Source organism: Lolium rigidum, chromosome 3, assembly GCF_022539505.1.
Source record: "Lolium rigidum isolate FL_2022 chromosome 3, APGP_CSIRO_Lrig_0.1, whole genome shotgun sequence".
Lineage (NCBI taxonomy): Eukaryota > Viridiplantae > Streptophyta > Magnoliopsida > Poales > Poaceae > Lolium > Lolium rigidum.
Genome location: NC_061510.1, coordinates 262,331,291 through 262,350,060, shown reverse-complemented (window position 1 = coordinate 262,350,060; position 18,770 = coordinate 262,331,291). Strand labels below are relative to the sequence as shown.

Genomic DNA, 18,770 nt, shown 5'->3' with positions numbered 1-18,770 from the left:
TATATATTGTTGTGCTAAAGATTTATCTCCTAAGCATATGTACTCTGAAAAGCGTGTTTTCTGCCCATCGCCTACCTTAAAGGAACCACGCGCAAATAGTTCGTTACACCCATCAACCCTTTCCAAAAATGGGAGTCTGTGGGTTTAGCCATGACCTGTATGTGATAGCATTTTATTTTGGAGGTATTTATTACGCCGTAATTCCTACCATACCCCATCTTCATCTAAGATCTTAAACAACCATTTGCTGAGTAAGCATCTATTTTTAATATCTAACACTTCCAGACCCAGACCCCCTTGATCTTTAGGTCGGCAGATTATATTCCATTTTGTTATGCGATATTTACCCTTTAATTGATCATTTTGCCAAAGGGCATGACTGTGACATGACTCTCAATGGCAGTACAAACAGCCCCAGAAGTAACAAAAAAATGCAAATAGGTTTTTGGACCACCTAGCTACGACTACAAACACTAGTGCGAGCCGAAGGCACGCCGCCATCCTCGTCCGTCCATCACCAAAGCCGGGAAAGCTTGTCATAGTAGAGCTTGTTGCAGTAGATATACGGAATGTCATCATGCTAAGGGCTCAAAGGATCAGCGTACCAGAACAACGACCATCGTCAACGATATAAATTTTAGATCATAAGAGACTGACCTGAAACCACACCAACGAATACGAAATCCGACCGGATCCTAGGAGATCAGCTGGGCACATGACTCAAGGCGCCCTCCGCCATCCTCGTCCATCCATCACCGAAGCCGGGCAAATCTTGTCATAGTAGATCTTATTGTAGTAGACAGACGGAAAATCATTGTGCTAAGGTCCCAAAAAATCAACGCACCAGAACAACAACCATCGTCAACAACGAAAACCGTAGATCAGAAGAGGCTAGCCTGAAACCACATCAATGAATACAAAATCCGACTGGATCCTAGGAGATCCGTGGGCACATGACTCAATGCTCCCTCCACCAACGCTAGGCGCACCAGGGGAGGAAGGATATATAGGGCGGGGAGGACCTTATTTTGACTTTAGAACGTAGCCGCCACTTCACCATCCATTAAAAAAGAACGAAAATCCTCCTACCAGTGAGGGGCCATGGTCCGCCACAACTCCAAGGCTCCAAGATCACCGGAGGCGGAGAGAACCGTCCAGCGTCACCCACGAGGTGGACGAAACTCTAAGACGGGTTTTGCTTGTCGCCTTCTGATCGCTGCTTCATCGGAGCTGTCCAAAAAACTCTCGCACGAGCATCTGCCCCCCTGATGAAGTTTTCTCTTGTACCATGTGTTTTGTGTTCCATAAAATCCAACAAAATTGCAAATCGTGGGAGACAATCCGTGTATGAGGACACATCAAACATGCATTTACATGGTGACAGACTGATAGTACCTCGCTATGCTACACACCTTTTTTTTTTCGAAAAATGGCGCTTTATTACTTCAGAGTTTGACGTAATGCACGGCCTCTGCATAGCTAGGATGCACACAGCCGTTCGCGGATACAACCAAACATAAAAGGTTCAAATTTAAGTAAAGCTCTCATACAAAGGCGAGGAAATCATGGTGAAGGAGCCGTAATCCTCAGACTATGCAGCCATCCATGTTGGATAATAAACTCCTGATTACCTGAATGTTTGTGGTCGTTCTTACCGCCTCCGTTCCACTAGTCTTGATTTTAGTTCATATTTGAACTATTGAAAAAGCTTTGTCATGTTCGAAAAATGTACACTGAGAAATCGGCATTGGAGAAAATGAACACTTTGTTTTGTTGAAAACATCGCGAAGATAAATCATGCATGTTAGAACATGAGTTATGTAGAAATCTGTGGGAGCGAACGCGCATCGACCCCAATGCCGATTTGTCGCTCGCACGGGCCGAAACGCGCGGCCGCCGCACCACCTCGTGCCTCCGAGCTAGCCCCTCACCCACGCATGCAATGCATGACGACGCCCCTGACGCCCACACCGCCACCACCACCGCCCCATGGCCGGCTTCCTCCACCGCCACGTCCTCCCGCCCTTCCGCCGCCCGCCTCTCCCTTTCTTCCGACCCGGCGCCGGCGTCGTCTCCTCCTCCACCGCCCAGCCCCAGCGCCGCCGGCCATGGACGCCCAGCCGCATCCTCGACCCGGGGGACGACGTCGTCCTCAGCTGGAACCGCCTCTTCCTCGTCACCTGCATGGTCGGCCTCTTCGTCGACCCCATGTACTTCTACCTCCTATACACCGGCACCGTCACCTGCGTCAATATCGACATGAAAATCGGCGTCGTCGTCACAGCCGTGCGCACCGTCGCCGACCTCTTCTACCTCGCGCACATGATCCTCAAGTTCCGCACCGCATTCGTCGCCCCCAACTCGCGTGTCTTCGGCCGTGGCGAGCTCGTCAGGGACCCCGACCAGATCGCCATCCGCTACCTCAAGAACGACTTCATCATCGACCTCGCTGCCATGCTCCCAATCCCGCAGGCATCCATCCCCCCTTCCTCTCCCTCTCTCTATCATCAATCCACAAGGGACCATTTCAAATGTTGGTGTTCAATTTCAGAAAAATGTCTCTTTCAATGTGATTGCATCGAAAGCTGTTTAAGTTTTGGAGATGCAATTAATAATCCTGTGTTCCTTCCTTGTGCATGGCATGATTTAGGTGCATGCGACAACCTTCAGATATCGATGCATGATACAGTTTCCCTGAACAATGCTGGAGTTGAATCAAATGACATGTTAAAATTACATATTCAGTTCATATATATAAGCAGGATTGTTTCAAAGTCATAGAAAGGAGTAGCTAGATTGAGGTGCTTACTGCTTAGTGATGATCACATTTATACCATGCTGTGCAGGGCTGTCATATTTGCATATTGTGAAAAGCTGAGTAGGTTTGTTGTTGCAGGTGATCATCTGGTTTGTCATACCAGCTGTGAGCGCCTCTTCAGCAAATCACACCAACAACACACTCTCGATGATTGTGTTGATCCAGTACATACCAAGGGTGTTCCTCATCATATCCCTCAACTCCAAGATTGTCAAGTCCAGTGGAGTTGTCACAAGGACTGCCTGGGCAGGGGCTGCTTACAACCTGCTTCTCTACACGTTGGCTAGTCATGTATGTCCTCTTTAACGGAATCGGTCACCCAAATCGTCTAGAGTCTGAAGATTACAGACTCCCCTTCTTCTGTTTAGGGGACTTTCATAGGTGGTGATATGACTGACAATTGTGTATGTATGTAGGTACTTGGAGCCCTGTGGTACCTGTTGTCCATCGAGAGGCAGTACACCTGCTGGGTGGACGTCTGCACAAGGGAGAATGGCACTGCCCCCGGAATACCGAGATGTTTCGTGAGCTATCTGGACTGCAAAACCAAGGATGATCCTATTAGGAAGAAGTGGTTCGCGGCTAGCAACATCAATGCGGAGTGCAAGCTTCCCGATGCGACTTACAAGTACGGATTGTTCGCTGATGCTCTGAATCTCGATGTCGTCGGGGCGACATTCTTCGAGAAGTACCTTTACTGCCTCTGGTGGGGTTTCCGGAACTTGAGGTACGTATAAAGATGGAGAGAGGTTATTTTGATGTCTGACTGAATTCTGAATGAGACCATTGTACATGATGATGATGATGATGATGATGATGATAACTGATTATGTGTTCGTTCTTCTGCAAATTGCTAGTTCCTATGGACAAAACTTGCCAAACACCACCTACAGGGGAGAGACTATATTCTGCATCTTGATATGTATCATGGGCCTTGTCTTCTTTTCACATCTCATTGGAAACATGCAGGTATTTATTTTCTTATAAAAGTTTTTTTATCCTGCAGAATTATCAGCACTAGTACATTTACACGGTCTGGTTTTTGCTGCGCAGACATACCTGCAATCGATGACGGTGAGGCTGGAGGAGTGGCGGGTGAAGCGGCGCGACATCGAGGAGTGGATGCGTCACCGTCAGCTTCCCCTGGAGCTCCAGGAGCGTGTCCGGAGGTTCTTCCAGTACAAGTGGCTTGCCACCAGGGGCGTCGACGAGGAGTCCATCCTCCAGTCGTTGCCGCTCGACCTCCGCCGCGAGATCCAGCGCCACCTCTGCCTTGCCCTCGTCCGCCGAGTGCGTTGCCACGCCGACCGTACACCATTGCCATTTTTTCTCCGAGGATTGTTGGCGCGGTGGTCTGACCGTTGGCATTGTGCTCTTCTGGTAGGTGCCCTTCTTCTCGCAGATGGACGAGCAGCTGCTGGACGCTATCTGCGAGCGGCTGGTGTCGTCGCTAAGCACAAAGGACGCATACATCGTGCGCGAGGGCGACCCCGTAAATGAGATGCTCTTCATCATCCGCGGCGAGCTGGAGAGCTCTACGACGGACGGCGGCCGGACCAACTTCTTCAGCTCCATCACGCTCCGGCCAGGGGACTTCTGCGGCGAGGAGCTCCTGACGTGGGCGCTGATGCCCAACCCGAGCCTCAACTTCCCGCAGTCGACGCGCACGGTTCGGTCGGTGACGGAGGTGGAGGCGTTCGCGCTCCGGGCAGAGGACCTCAAGTACGTGGCCAACCAGTTCAAGCGCCTCCACAGCAAGCGGCTGCAGCACGCGTTCCGGTACTACTCCCACCAGTGGCGGAGCTGGGGCGCCTGCTTCGTGCAGGGCGCATGGAGGCGGCACAAGAAGAGGAAGCTCGCTAAGGAGCTCATGAAGCAGGAGGGAATCCTCTTCGAAGACAGCCAGGGCGGCGACGACGACAACGGCGGGGCTGGCGGCGCCGCCAGCGACACAGCGCCGTTGCTCGGAGAGTACAAGGATGCGGCTGGTGCGGGCGGCGCCGCGTCCTCGTCGGCGGAAGGGGGCGACGCCGGCGGCGTGCACCTAGGTGCGACGTTCCTGGCGTCCAAGTTCGCCAAGAACACCAAGAAGGGCGCGCACCAGAAGGTCGTGGCGCAGCAGAGGATCGACGACGTGTCAAGCATGAAGTTCCCCAAGCTGGCCAAGCCTGACGAGCCGGACTTCACCTTGCACACCGAAGATGTGCTGTAGAGAGAACACGACCGGCCATTTGTAGTGTGCTGCCTCACCACCACCACCACCACCACCATTTGTTCTTGGTCTTCTTCTCTCCTTTCTGTCACTGCGCTGGTCAGGATCATGAAAGTGTACTTACGTAGATAGATCAAGCTGGAGATGCATGTTGTACTGTATACTAGTGCTGATTTAGTAAAGTTGATATTACTTGAGTTTAGAGTTTTTTTACCGATTTAAATGTACTCCTCTGGTGCTGCAACAACATGAGCAATCGATCAGACATACCGGTTGACAAAAAACGCAACTGTAACCTTAAAAATAAAAAATAAAAACATTTTTAAATATAAAAAATTCTCAAGGAAGGTTACGAGCGGAGTGATGTTTTGGCACATGGGAGCGTATGCTCCCTTTATTTTGAAATACATGTTAGACACATTTTAAAATATTAAAAAATTGAAACAAAAATTGCGCATGTACATCTTCATGTGCTATGCGCTCACAAAGTTATTTCATGAAATATCGACATCTCATGTGGCGTGTGTAAAAAAGACAAAATTCGGTCCTGAAACAAAGACTTATCACAAGATAAATTTTCTCTTTTTCACTTAGACTACAAAAAATATCATTTTTTCGTGAAACTTGACGAATACACATATATTATAGAGATGTACATGTAAATTTTTTTGTCAAAATTTTTTAACACTTGGAAATATGTTTTTATGATAGAGGGATCATACGCACCTAGGAGCCGAATTGAGTTTCTAGGTTACGAGCAAATTTACACATCTATGAGCCAAGTTTCGTCAAACATAGATATTTAAGATGTTCAACTTTAAGAGCATCTCCAAGATCACTGCTATATGTGCCCTGATTGCTATTTTATTATATTTTTCACCTCATGCTGTATTTGTTTGCCATGAGATCACGAGCACTTGTGATTGCTCCTACTTGAGTTAGTTGTGCAGCATTTAGGATGTAAGGGGGTGTCCCTTTTTCTTTTGAACTTGGGCTTATATTCATTAATAAAATAAAGTTACAATCACGCTCGGTAAGCTACATCGCACAGGATGGAACATATCTAACAACATTTGCCCACTCAGGCGAAACGCCGAACACCTTGTGGGCGAGGTGAGAAAATGGCGTTGACGTCCGCCGTTGTTGTGCCAGCGAGTCAGGGTCAAAGAGGACGTGTGGCGGCGCACAACAGGGGGATGGTGACATGTGGTGGTGGTGGGGGAAGGTACGGGGCCTTGGCGGTACCGTCGGTTTCCTCCCGGAGCACGGCGGAAACGTTGGTTTGTTCCGGCCAAATGATGACGTAGTTGGCTAGTGGCGGCGGTGGTGATTCAGGGGTGGGTGGGAGGCAATCACAAGGAGGTGACTGCGCGTCGACGATGGTGTCGATTCTCTGAGTGGGAGGCGATATCGAAAAAGTTAGAGCGGCGGGAAATGGTTTTGTGTGCCTGCCAAGGGGGTCCTACATGCGAAATCTGACGTGGTTTGAAGTGTCGGCGGCTGCCAACCCGATCGCAGTCTCCGGATCCAACGAGTGGATCGGGACTCCAGGAACGAAGGGACCCTAAGCGGGGCCGTGACCGAGAATAGACCTGGAGACCCGGAAACAATGTCTAGAGAAGAGCATACGCTGTCTGCAGACGACACCTAGTGGAGTCATGATAATGGGACAAGAGTCAGCCAATACCTATGCACCCAAACGCTATAGTGCATCGTGTCGGGCGATAGAGCCAACCAAACACGTTGAGCCCATGCCCGCAACGCCTCTTCACGTGGTACCGGCGCCTATGGTAACCCCTTTCCATTATAAAAGGAGGGACACGCCAGACTAAAGATGGAGGGGATTAGAAAGGAAGGAATCGTCTGATCTTTCCATGGGACAATCTCTGTAACTAGTTCATCACCACCATATACATGTGAAAGGACACGGATGTCGCCTAGAGGGGGGTGAATAGGCGGTTTAAATTTTTTACGAGATGGGCTTAAAAAATGCGAAATAAAACTAGCGTTTACTTTGTCAAGCCCAAAGCCTATATACTATGGTTCACCTATGTGCACCAACAACTTAAGCTAAGCAATACAAGCAACTATGTGATAGCAAGATATATAACTTCAAGCACGATGGCTATCACAAAGTAAAGTGTATAAGTAAAGAGCTCGGGTAGAGAGATAACCGAGGCACGCGGGAGACAATGATTTATCCCGAAGTTCACACTCTTGCGAGTGCTAATCTCCGGTGGAGAGGTGCGGTGGCTTAGTGCTCCCGAACGCCACAACTGGCTTCACCTTGAGATGGGTTGCTCGATGCACACCAACGCCACAAAGGCCTCACCCCAAGATGCGGTAGTCACACCACACACCGAGCGCCACGAAGGCGCCTCACCTAAATCTCCGGTGACCCTCGCCACAAAGGCCTAGGTCACGGTTCCACTAAGGGATTTCCTTCGAGGCGGAAACCGGGCCTTAGACAAAGGTTGGTGCACACATCCACAACTTAATTGGAGGCTCCCAACAAATCGCCACAAAGGCCTCGAATCCGTCTAGGGTTCCAAGAACCCAAGAGTAACAACTTTCTTGCTTTCACTTCCACGAATCACCGTGGAGAACTCAAACCGATGCACCAAATGCAATGGCAACTCCCTCACTCTCAAATTCCACCAAAGCTACAAAAGCTATTGGGGGAATAAGAGAGGAAGAACAAAGGAATTCACAAAGAACACCAAGATCAAGATCTAGAGGATTCCACTCACAAAGAGAATGATTTGATTGGTAGAAATGTAGATCTAGATCTCCTCTTACTTTTCCCTCAAAAAGATTCAAGAAGCATTGGAGCAGTAGAGGGATATGGCAAACTCTCAAGGTCAACAATGGTGGAGAGAGAGAGTAAGAGTTGCTCAGATTTTGGGGAAGAAGACCCCTTAAATAGGTCCCAACAGATCTGACCGTTATGGTTAAAATCGTGCCTGGCCGGCAGTGCTGGCCCTGCCCGGGCGGCAGTTCCGGGGCGCTTCCTGCGGCAGTTCCGGGGTGCACCCGGCGGCAGTTCCGGCCTCCCTGTTTTTACCCAAACACCTGATACGAAAATCTTAAGAACTTTTGCATCCGGACTCCGATTTTGATAATCTTGGATTCGTTGAAATCACAACAACGAGATCTACAATAATATGCATATAAACATCATATTCCAGCAAAGGAGGGTAGAAATAAATGAATAAAGGTTTTACCTAGCTATAAAAGACAAACCGGTAAAACCTCCAATATGGAAAATGCAACAACTTAAGTTAGGAAACTCGGATTTAGGTGAAACCAATTTTGTTGTAAAGATGATGGCAAGAGCTACCCCACAAAGAGAGAAAAAGTTAAGAATGGGTGGGGTAGCTTTTTCTATGAATTTTAGAGTGAAACCTCTCAATAAGAGAAACCGAGCAAAACTCCAATATCAAAAACGCAACAAGTGATTCATGCGGAATCCGTTTTCGATGAACTAGAGCTTGCTATGGAAGATGATCCAAATAAAAACCATGAAAGATGATGCAAGGATGCAAAGGTTTGAGCTCACTCGAGAGCCCTCTTGATAGTACGGCAACTAAACTATAAACCGGTCTCCAACTACACCATGAGACCGGTCAGAAAGAAACCCTATCAAGAGCAAACCTTAACCTTGCGCGTTCCTTTTGAGCTCGATGATGACGATCTTGATCACAACAAGATGAAACGCCTTTCTTGATTGTGCTTGCTTGAAGAAATCTTGTGGATTGCTCCCCCATAATCCACCATGGGAGAGCTTCTTCTTCGGCACATCTTCACATATCCATGATCACCATATGTATGGTAAGCTTCAAGCAAATGATCTCTTAGAGATGGCTCATCTTGAACTTGCACTTCATTTCTCCATTCTTCATCATGTTGATGTCTTGAAGTTAACTTTGAGGGCTCACTCCATCTTTATCTTCAAGACATACTTGACACTTAATATTCTTCATCAATTTCTTCTTATTGCAACCTTGAAGCCAACATATGGTTCAAGCCTTGCCTATGGACAACTCCTACAAATATAACTCAATGCAAACATTAGTCCATAGGGATTGTCATTAATTACCAAAACCACACATGGGGGCTCCATGCACTTTCAACATGCAGCGTGAGTATGTGCCTCATCTTTCTTTGGTTGATTCATGTATCGACCTTATCTGATTCATGATTATAAACGTTACTGTACTCGTTCTTTAAATAAATGAATGGACTTGTAAATCTACTAATGTAGAGGCTCGGGATTTGCTCCCATATCTAAAGAAATATAAATGCAGCCTAAACCTAGGTAAAAAAACATGCATCTATTTGTGTGATTGTGTTCATCGCGTTCATCAGTCGAGCTTGTCACACCATGCTTCATCGTCGTTCCTCGCCCACTGCTGATACTGGTCGGACGATGGTGATGCCTCAGCTTATGCTCGGTGTTGGATCGTCGCGAACAACCGTCTCATGGTGAACTCGACATTCAGAGCGAGCCAATCATCTTCTTAACGGGTTTCCTCGGCGAGGGTCCGAGCGTTTAGCTCAAGATTCCTTTGTTTCTCAGCCTCCATGAGGAGGTTCCAACCTCCTCCTTAGGTAGCTGCTCGCGGGAGATCGTCATGACGTGTTGGAGGAGCTGCTGGTTAGCCTGCTCTAGGGTGTGGGAGAAGTTCCTATGGTTGTGCGCCAACTAGCAAGACTCGAGTATCTCCCCCCGCTCCAGATCGGCCGCGTGCTTATGCTCCTCCTCAGTCGCTCCGATTTCCGTGTGGACCTCAAACTGCGCGTCAAGGAGGATGCACTCCATTTCGGCCTTATCGAGGCCCATGATGAAGATTTTTGAAGGGTCGGGCTCGGGCTTTGGCTCCGTAGGCAGAGGTGAGGGCGATGTGCGGCGGTTGCTTCCCAACATAGAGTAGGTGGTGTGCAGATGGCGATGCACCCTAGCTACATGCGGGAGGAGATTGGTGGTGAGCACGATGGAGGCCACATTTAAAAAGACCGAGGCCTTGTGATACGTCTCAAACGTATTTATAATTTCTTATGTTCCATGCTAGTTATATGACAATACTCACATGTTTTATATACACTTTACATCATTTTGATGCATTTTCCGGCACTAACCTATTAACAAGATGCCGAAGCGCCAGCTTCCTATTTTCTGCTGTTTTTGGTTTCGAAATCATACACAGGAAATATTCTCGGAATTGGACGAAACAAAAGCCCATGGTCTTATTTTCCACGGAGCCTTCCGAAGTCCGAAGAGGAGACGAAGAGGGGCGACGAGGCGGCCACACCCTAGGGGGCGCGGCCCCACCCCTGGCCGCGCCGCCCTATGGGGTGGGCCCCTCGAGCGTCCCCCGACTCTGCCCCTTCGCCTATATAATCTCTCCGTCGCGAAAACCCTATGACCGAGAGCCACGATACGAGAAAAGCTACTGAGACGCCGCCGCCGCCAATCCCATCTCGGGGGATTCTGGAGATCGCCTCCGACACCCTGCCGGAGAGGGGAATCATCACCGGAGGGCTCTACATCACCATGCCCGCCTCCGGACTGATGTGTGAGTAGTTCATCCTTGGACTATGGGTCCATAGCAGTAGCTAGATGGTTGTCTTCTCCTCATATGCTATCATGTTTAGATCTTGTGAGCTGCCTATCATGATCAAGATCATCTATTTGTAATGCTACATGTTGTGTTTGTTGGGATCCGATGAATATGGAATACTATGTCAAGTTGATTATCGATCTATCATATATGTGTTGTTTATGATCTTGCATGCTCTCCGTTGCTAGTAGAGGCTCTGGCCAAGTTGATACTTGTGACTCCAAGAGGGAGTATTTATGCTCGATAGTGGGTTCATGCCTCCATTGAATCCGGGACGATGGATGAAAGTTCTAAGGTTGTGGATGTGCTGTTGCCACTAGGGATAAAACATCAATGCTTTGTCTAAGGATATTTGTATTGATTACATTACGCACGGTACTTAATGCAATTGTCTCGTTGTTTGCAACTTAATACTGGAAGGGGTGCGGATGCTAACCCGAAGGTGGACTTTTAGGCATAGATGCATGTCTGGATAGCGGTCTATGTTATTTGTCGTAATGCCCTAAGTAAATCTCATAGTAGTCATCATGATATGTATGTGCATTGTTATGCCCTCTCTATTTGTCAATTGCCCAACCGTAATTTGTTCACCCAACATGCTATTTATCTTATTGGAGAGACACCACTAGTGAACTGTGGACCCCGGTCCATTCTTTTACATCTGAAATACAATCTACTGCAATCTCTGTTCTCTGTTGTTCTTTGCAACCAAACATCATTCTCCACACCATACGTTTAATCCTTTGTTTACAGCAAGCCGGTGAGATTGAAAACCTCACTGTTAAGTTGGGGCAAAGTATTTTGATTGTGTTGTGCAGGTTCCACGTTGGCGCCGGAATCCCCGGTGTTGCGCCGCACTACACTCCTTCACCAACAACCTTCACGTGGCCTTCATCTCCTACTGGTTCGATAACCTTGGTTTCTTACTGAGGGAAAACTTGCTGCTGTACGCATCACACCTTCCTCTTGGGGTTCCCAACGGACGTGTGCTTCACGCGTTATCAAGCTCTTTTTCTGGCGCCGTTGCCGGGGAGATCAAGACACGCTGCAAGGGGAGTCTCTCACATCCAATCTCTTTACTTTGTTTATTGTCTTGCTTTTTACTTTATTTTATTTTCTGTCTTGTTTGCTTTCTTTATATCAAAAACACAAAAAAATTACTTACTTGCATTTACTTTATTTATTAGTTTACTTTGAAATATATATCGGTAGGGCATGGGTCTATCATTGGAAGAGATAATATAGAAGAATTTTTCACTCATGTTAGTACGGTTAAAGATTTTGAAGATAGATCCTTGGTGGAACTTGCTCCTAATTATGAAATTTCCACTGCCTCTTTAGTGCACATGTTGGAAGCTAGATTTGTTAATCTTAATCCTATAATGCAACTTATGTTTGATGACCCACAAGTATATGGGGTGTATCGTAGTACTTTCGATAAATAAGATTGTCGAACCCAACGAGGAGCAGAAGGTGTTGACAAGCAGTTTCGATGAAGGATTCACTGTAAATGCTCACAGACAAGTATTCAGGGGGTTTTGATATAGCAGATGAATAAAGTACAAGTAAGTAAAATGCGAGAGTAATAATTGCAGCGAGTGGCCCAATCCTTTTTAGCACAAAGGACAAGCCGGTTTGTTTACTTATAATGACCAAACGTTCTTGAGGACACACGGGAATTTAGTCTAGTGCTTTCGCTTCATATAGCTGATTAATCTTCATTGTTTTGATAAGTGTTGTGTGGGTGCACCTATGCTAATGCACCGCCCTTCCTAGGACTAATACATACTTGTGATTATACCCCTTGCAAGCATCCACAAATACAAGAAAGTAATTAAGATAAATCTAACCACATCCTTAAACTCTGAGATCCTGCTATCCCTCTTGCATCGATATACCAACGGGGTTCTGGTTTCGTCACTCCGGCAACCCCACAATTAGCAAACGAATACAAGATGTATTCCCCTAGGCCCATAAAGGTGAAGTATCATGTAGTCGACGTTCACATGACACCACTAGAAGAATAACACCACAACTTAAATATCATAACATTGAATATTACCCAACATAATTCACTACTAACATTTAGACTTCACCCATGTCCTCAAGAACTAAACGAACTACTCACGAGACATCATATGGAACATGATCAGAGGTGATATGATGATGAATAACAATCTGAACATAAACCTTGGTTCAATGGTTTCACTCAATAGCATCAATAACAAGGAGTAATCAATACCGGGTGAGTTTCCCCTACCAAACAATCAAGATTCAACCCTAGATGTTACAGCGGTGACAAGGTGCAGCAGTGGAGATGGCGGTGATGATGATGGAGATGATGGTGATGATGATCCCAATGATGTCCAGCTCGATGACGATGACGATGGCGTCGATTTCCCCCTCCGGGAGGGAATTTCCCCGGCGGATTTCAGCCTGCCGGAGAGCTCTTTTCTCTCTGGTGTTTTCCGCCCCGCAGAGGCGGCCGTGTCTCCTCGTGATTATTCTCTGGAGCTTAGGTTTTCGGGCGAAGAAGTACGCGAAAGAGAGGCGGCCGAAGGGGCTGTGGGCCCCCTCCCCACTAGGCGGCGCGGCCAGGGCAGGGCCCGCGCCGGCCTATGGGGGGCCCATGGCAGCCCTCCTCGGTCCCTCCTTTTGGCTGGCTTCGTCTTCTGGAAAAATAAGATCTTCAGTGTAATTGCCGTCAATTGTTGATCTTCCGAAATATTGCATTCTGACGGTGCTTTTTCCAGCAGAATCCTGACTCTGGTGAGCGATTCCCCAATAATCATGAAACATGCAAAATAGGTGAAATAACATAAGTATCACCTCTAAATTTGAAATATATCAATGAATAACAGTAAATTATGATATAAAATAGTGATGCAAAATGGACGTATCAACTCCCCCCAAGCTTAGACTTCGCTTGTCCCCAAGCGAAACTGAACTCGATAAACAAGACCACATGTTTATGGAGTGAAGAGTCGATAAATAAAATACGGACAAGAAGCATCACATTAATTCACACAAGACATTCTAGTGAACAACTTCCGCATATGATTCAACTTGAAACAAGTAAAAGGAAATCACAAATAAAGGTGCATAGGAAATCATAATTAGTGATGGCAAACTTCGTTCTTGGTCAGAGAACAGTTAACAGATTGTACTTATTGATACGTCTCAAACGTATCTATAATTTCTTATGTTCCATGCTACTTTTATGATGATACTCACATGTTTTATACACATTATATGTCATTATTATGCATTTTCTGGCACTAACATATTGACGAGATGCCGAAGAGCCGCTTGTCGTTTTCGCTGTTTTTGGTTTCAGAAATCCTAGTAAGGAAATATTCTCGGAATTGGACGAAATCAACGCCCAGGGTCTTATTTTTCCACGAAGCTTCCAGAAGACCGAAAGGATTAGGAATTGGGGTGACGAGGCGCCAACACAACAGGGCGGCGCGGCCCAGGCCTTGGCCGCGCGGCCCTGGCGTGTGGGGCCCTCGCGTCGCCCCTAAACCTACCCTTCCGCCTACTTAAAGCCTTCGTCGCGAATACCCCAGTACCGAGAGCCACGATACGGAAAACCTTCCAGAGACGCCGCTGCCGCCAATCCCATCTCGGGGGATTTAGGAAATCGCCTACGGCACCCTGCCGGAGAGGGGAATCATCTCCCGGCGGTCTCTTCATCACCATGATCGCCTCCGGATCGATGTGTGAGTAGTTTACCCCTGGACTATGGGTCCATAGCAGTAGCTAGATGGTTGTCTTCTCCTCATTGTGCTATCATGTTAGATCTTGTGAGCTTCCTATCATGATCAAGATCATCTATTTGTAATGCTACATGTTGTGTTTGTTGGGATCCGATGAATATGGAATACTATGTCAAGTTGATTATCAATCTATCATATATGTTGTTTATGTTCTTGCATGCTCTCCGTTGCTAGTAGAGGCTCTGGCCAAGTTGATACTTGTGACTCCAAGAGGGAGTATTTATGCTCGATAGTGGGTTCATGCCTCCATTGAATCCGGGACAGTGACGTAGAAGTTCTAAGGTTGTGGATGTGTTGTTGCCACTAGGGATAAAACATCGATGCTTTGTCTAAGGATATTTGTGTTGATTACATTACGCACCATACTTAATGCAATTGTCTGTTGTTTGCAACTTAATACTGGAAGGGGTTCATATGATAACCTGAAGGTGGACTTTTTAGGCATAGATGCATGCTGGATAGAGGTCTATGTACTTTGTCGTAATGCCCTGATTAAATCTCATAGTACTCATCATGATATATGTATGTGCATTGTTATGCCTTCTTTATTTGTCAATTGCCCAACTTGTAATTTGTTCACCCAACATGCTATTTATCTTATGGGAGAGACACCACTAGTGAACTGTGGACCCCGGTCCATTCTTTACATCTGAAATACAATCTACTGCAAACTCTGTTCTTTACTGTTCTTCGCAAACAAACATCACCATACACACTATACATCTAATCCTTTGTTTACAGCAAGCCGGTGAGATTGACAACATCGCTGTTACGTTGGGGCAAAGTACTTTGATTGTGTTGTGCAGGTTCCACGTTGGCGCCGGAATCCCTGGTGTTGCGCCGCACTACACTCCGCCACCAACAACCTTCACGTGTTCCTTGACTCCTACCTGGTTCGATAACCTTGGTTTCTTACCGAGGGAAAACTTGCTTCGTCGTACGCATCACACCTTCCTCTTGGGGTTCCCAACGGACGTGTGTCAACTACACGCCAGCAAGACTTTTTCTGGCGCCGTTGTCGGGGAGATCAAGACACGCTGCAAGGGGAGTCTCCCACATCCAATCTCTTTACTTTGTTTCTGTCTTGCTTTACTTTATTTTATTTACTGCTTTGTTTGCTCTTTATATCAAAAATACAAAAAAATTAGTTGCTAGTTTAACTTTATTTACTGTCTTGTTCTCCATATTAAAAACACAAAAAAATTAGTTACTTGCATTTACTTTATTTAGTTTGCTTTATTTACTATTACTAAAAATGTGTAATCCGGAAGTTGAAGTTCGTTCGTTTAAGCAACAAGGGGGAGAAAGTTTTAAAGATGCTTGGTGTAGAATCAGTGATGCTCATCATATGTGCATTAAGAAACACTCCACTATTATACTACTTAGGAACTTTTATGTTGGTATCTCTAGTTGGAATAGGTATGTTCTTGATACTCTTGCGGGCGGTAATTTTCTAGGCACTCCTGCTTTAGAAGCTAGTTGCATCATTGAGAGTCTAGTTGGAATAACACATGTTAATGAAGCTAAAATTGAAATCTCTCTTGAAGATGTCATGAAAAAGTTGGAGGTCATAGAGAAAAATCTTCCAAGTGTCGAGACTAAATTGGGAATATTACTTAATAACACTGATAAACTTGATAAAACTCTTAGCGGAATCAATGAGAGAATTGCTGTTTTAGAAACTTGTGCTACTCATGATAATCGAACCCATAGGATTAGTGAACTTGAAGAAGCTATGGGAACCTTGGGTTCAACTTTTTCTTCTCTTAAGTTTAAGGAGAAAGCCTATGTGGGTAAGGAGCAAAAGTTCATGTATGCCTCTAAAGTGCCTAAGCCAAAAAACTATTATAGGCCTAAAATTGACAAAGCCCTTAGCACCACTACGGATGGGGGAGCATCTAAGATACCTATTGATGTTGATGCTTCATCTCTTGATAATACTTGATTCACACTTTCTGCGCCTAGCTGAAAGGCGTTAAAGAAAAACGCTTATGGGAGACAACCCATTATTTTACTTCTGCACTTTATTTTATATTTGAGTCTTGGAAGTTGTTACTACTGTAGAAACCTCTCCTTATCTTTATTTTATTGCATTGTTGTGCCAAGTAAATTCTTTGATAGTAAAGTCAATACTAGATTTGGATTACTGCGCAAGAACAGATTTCTTGCTGTTACGAAATTGAGCCGCCAATGCTGTGGAAAATTTAGAAAAATCTGCCAATTTACGTGCGTGATCCTCAGATATGTACGCAACTTTCATTAAATTTGGGCATTTTCATCTGAGCAAGTCCAGTGCCTCTAAAAAATTCGTCTTTACGGACTATTCTGTTTTGACAGATTCTGCCTTTTATTTCGCATTGCCTGTTTTGCTATGTTTGATGGATTTCTTCGTTCTATTAACTTTCAGTAGCTTTGTGCAATGTCCAGAAGTGTTAAGAATGATTATGTCACCTCTTAATATATGAATTTTCAATTATGCACTAACCCTCTAATGAGATTGTTTTGAGTTTGGTGTGGAGGAAGTTTTCAAGGGTCAAGAAAGGAGGATGATACAATATGATCAAGAAGAGTGAAAAGTCTAAGCTTGGGGATGCCCCCGTGGTTCATCCCTGCATATTTTAAGAAGACTCAACCATCTAAGATTGGGGATGCCCAGGGCATCCCTTCTTCATCGACAACTTATCAGGTCACCTCTAGTGAAACTATATTTTTATTCCATCACATCTTATGTGCTTTACTTGGAGCGTCTATTTGTTTTTATTTTTGTTTTTATTTTTGTTTGAATAAAATCGGATCCTAGCATTATTTTTTTGGGAGAGAGACACGCTCCGCTGTTTCGTATGAACACATATGTTCTTAGCTTTATTCTTAATGTTCATGGCGAAGGTTGAACTACTTCGTTCATTGTTATATGGTTGGAAACAGAAAATGCTGCATGTGGTAACTGGTATAATGTCTTGAATAATTTGATACTTGGCAATTGTTGTGCTCATATAGATCATGTTTAAGCTCTTGCATTATGTACTTTGTACCCATTAATGAAGAACTACATAGACCTTGTTAAAATCTGGTTTGCATGATTAGTTTCTCTAGAGTCTAGATATTTTCTGGTTAAGGTGTTTGAACAACAAGGAGACAATGTAAAGTCTTATAATGCTTTCAATATGTTCATATGTAAGCTTTGCTGCACCGTTTTATACTTGAGTTTGCTTCAAACAACCTTGCTAGCCTAGCCTTGTATTGAGAGGGAATTCTTCTCGTGCATCCAAATCCTTGAGCCAAAAACTATGCCATTTGTGTCCACCATACCTAACTACTACATGGTATTTCTCTGCCATTCCAAAGTACATTACTTGAGTGCTACCTTTAAAAATTCTATCCTTTGTCTTTGAAATATATAGCTCATGGGAAAATAGCCTTAAAAACTATTGTGGTGAAGAATATGTAGCTATGTATCTTATTTCTTAATAAGTTGCTTGTTGAGCGGTAACCATGTTTACGGGGACGCCATCAACTTTTACACCTTTGTTGAATATCATGTGAGTTGCTATGCATGTTCGTCTTGTCTGAAGTAAGGGCGATTTTCATGATCAAATGGTTTGAGTATTCATATTGTTAGAGAAGAACATTGGGCCGCTAACTAAAGCCATGATCCATGGTGGAAGTTTCAGTTTGGACAATCAATCCTCAATCTCTTATGAGAATATTATCAGTTGTTGAATGCTTAAGCATTAAAGAGAAGTCCATTATCTGTTGTCTATGTTGTCCCGGTATGGATGTCTAGGTTGAGAATAATCAAAAGCGAGAAATCCAATGCGAGCTTTCTCCTTAGACCTTTGTACAGGCGGCATAGAGGTACCCCTTTGTGACACTTGGTTGAAACATATGCTATGCAATGATAATCCATGTTAATCCAAGCTAATTAGGACAAGGTGCGAGCACTATTGGTATACTATGCATGAGGCTTGCAACTTATAGGATATCTTATACATAACACATATGATTTATTACTACCGTTGACAAAATTGTTTCTATGTTTTCAAAATGAAAAGCTCTAGCACAAATTAGTAATCCATGCTTCCCTCTGCAAAGGGCCATTCTTTTACTTTATTGTTGAGTCAGTTTACCTATTCTTTCTATCTCAGAAGCAAACACTTGTATCAACTGTGTGCATTGATTCTTACATATTTACCTATTGCACTTGTTATATTACTTTGTGTTGACAATTATCCATGAGATATATATGTTGAAGTTGAAAGCAACCGCTGAAACTTATATCTTCCTTTGTGTTGTTTCAAAGCTTTCTACTAAGAATTTATTGCTTTATGAGTAACTCTTAT

General features: G+C 45.0%; 1 protein-coding gene across 1 annotated transcript; it reads left to right on the top strand.

Annotated features, from left to right (window-relative positions):
* The first annotated feature begins 1,989 nt into the window (after window positions 1–1,989).
* LOC124699409 (cyclic nucleotide-gated ion channel 18-like) lies at window positions 1,990–5,030 on the top strand. Its single transcript, XM_047231718.1, has 6 exons — window positions 1,990–2,472; window positions 2,897–3,109; window positions 3,235–3,545; window positions 3,676–3,787; window positions 3,872–4,108; window positions 4,203–5,030. The coding sequence occupies exons 1-6, from the start codon at window positions 1,990–1,992 to the stop codon at window positions 5,028–5,030; spliced, it is 2,184 nt and encodes a 727-aa protein (XP_047087674.1).
* The last annotated feature ends 13,740 nt before the right edge of the window (window positions 5,031–18,770 follow it).

Coding starts and splice junctions, on each gene's coding strand:
- LOC124699409 (XM_047231718.1), top strand. CDS start 1,990: ATGGCCGGCTTCCTCCACCGCCACGTCCTCCCGCCCTTCCGCCGCCCG. Junction 3,546..3,675: donor TGGGGTTTCCGGAACTTGAG/GTACGTATAAAG, acceptor GCAAATTGCTAG/TTCCTATGGACAAAACTTGC. Junction 3,788..3,871: donor ATCTCATTGGAAACATGCAG/GTATTTATTTTC, acceptor TTTGCTGCGCAG/ACATACCTGCAATCGATGAC.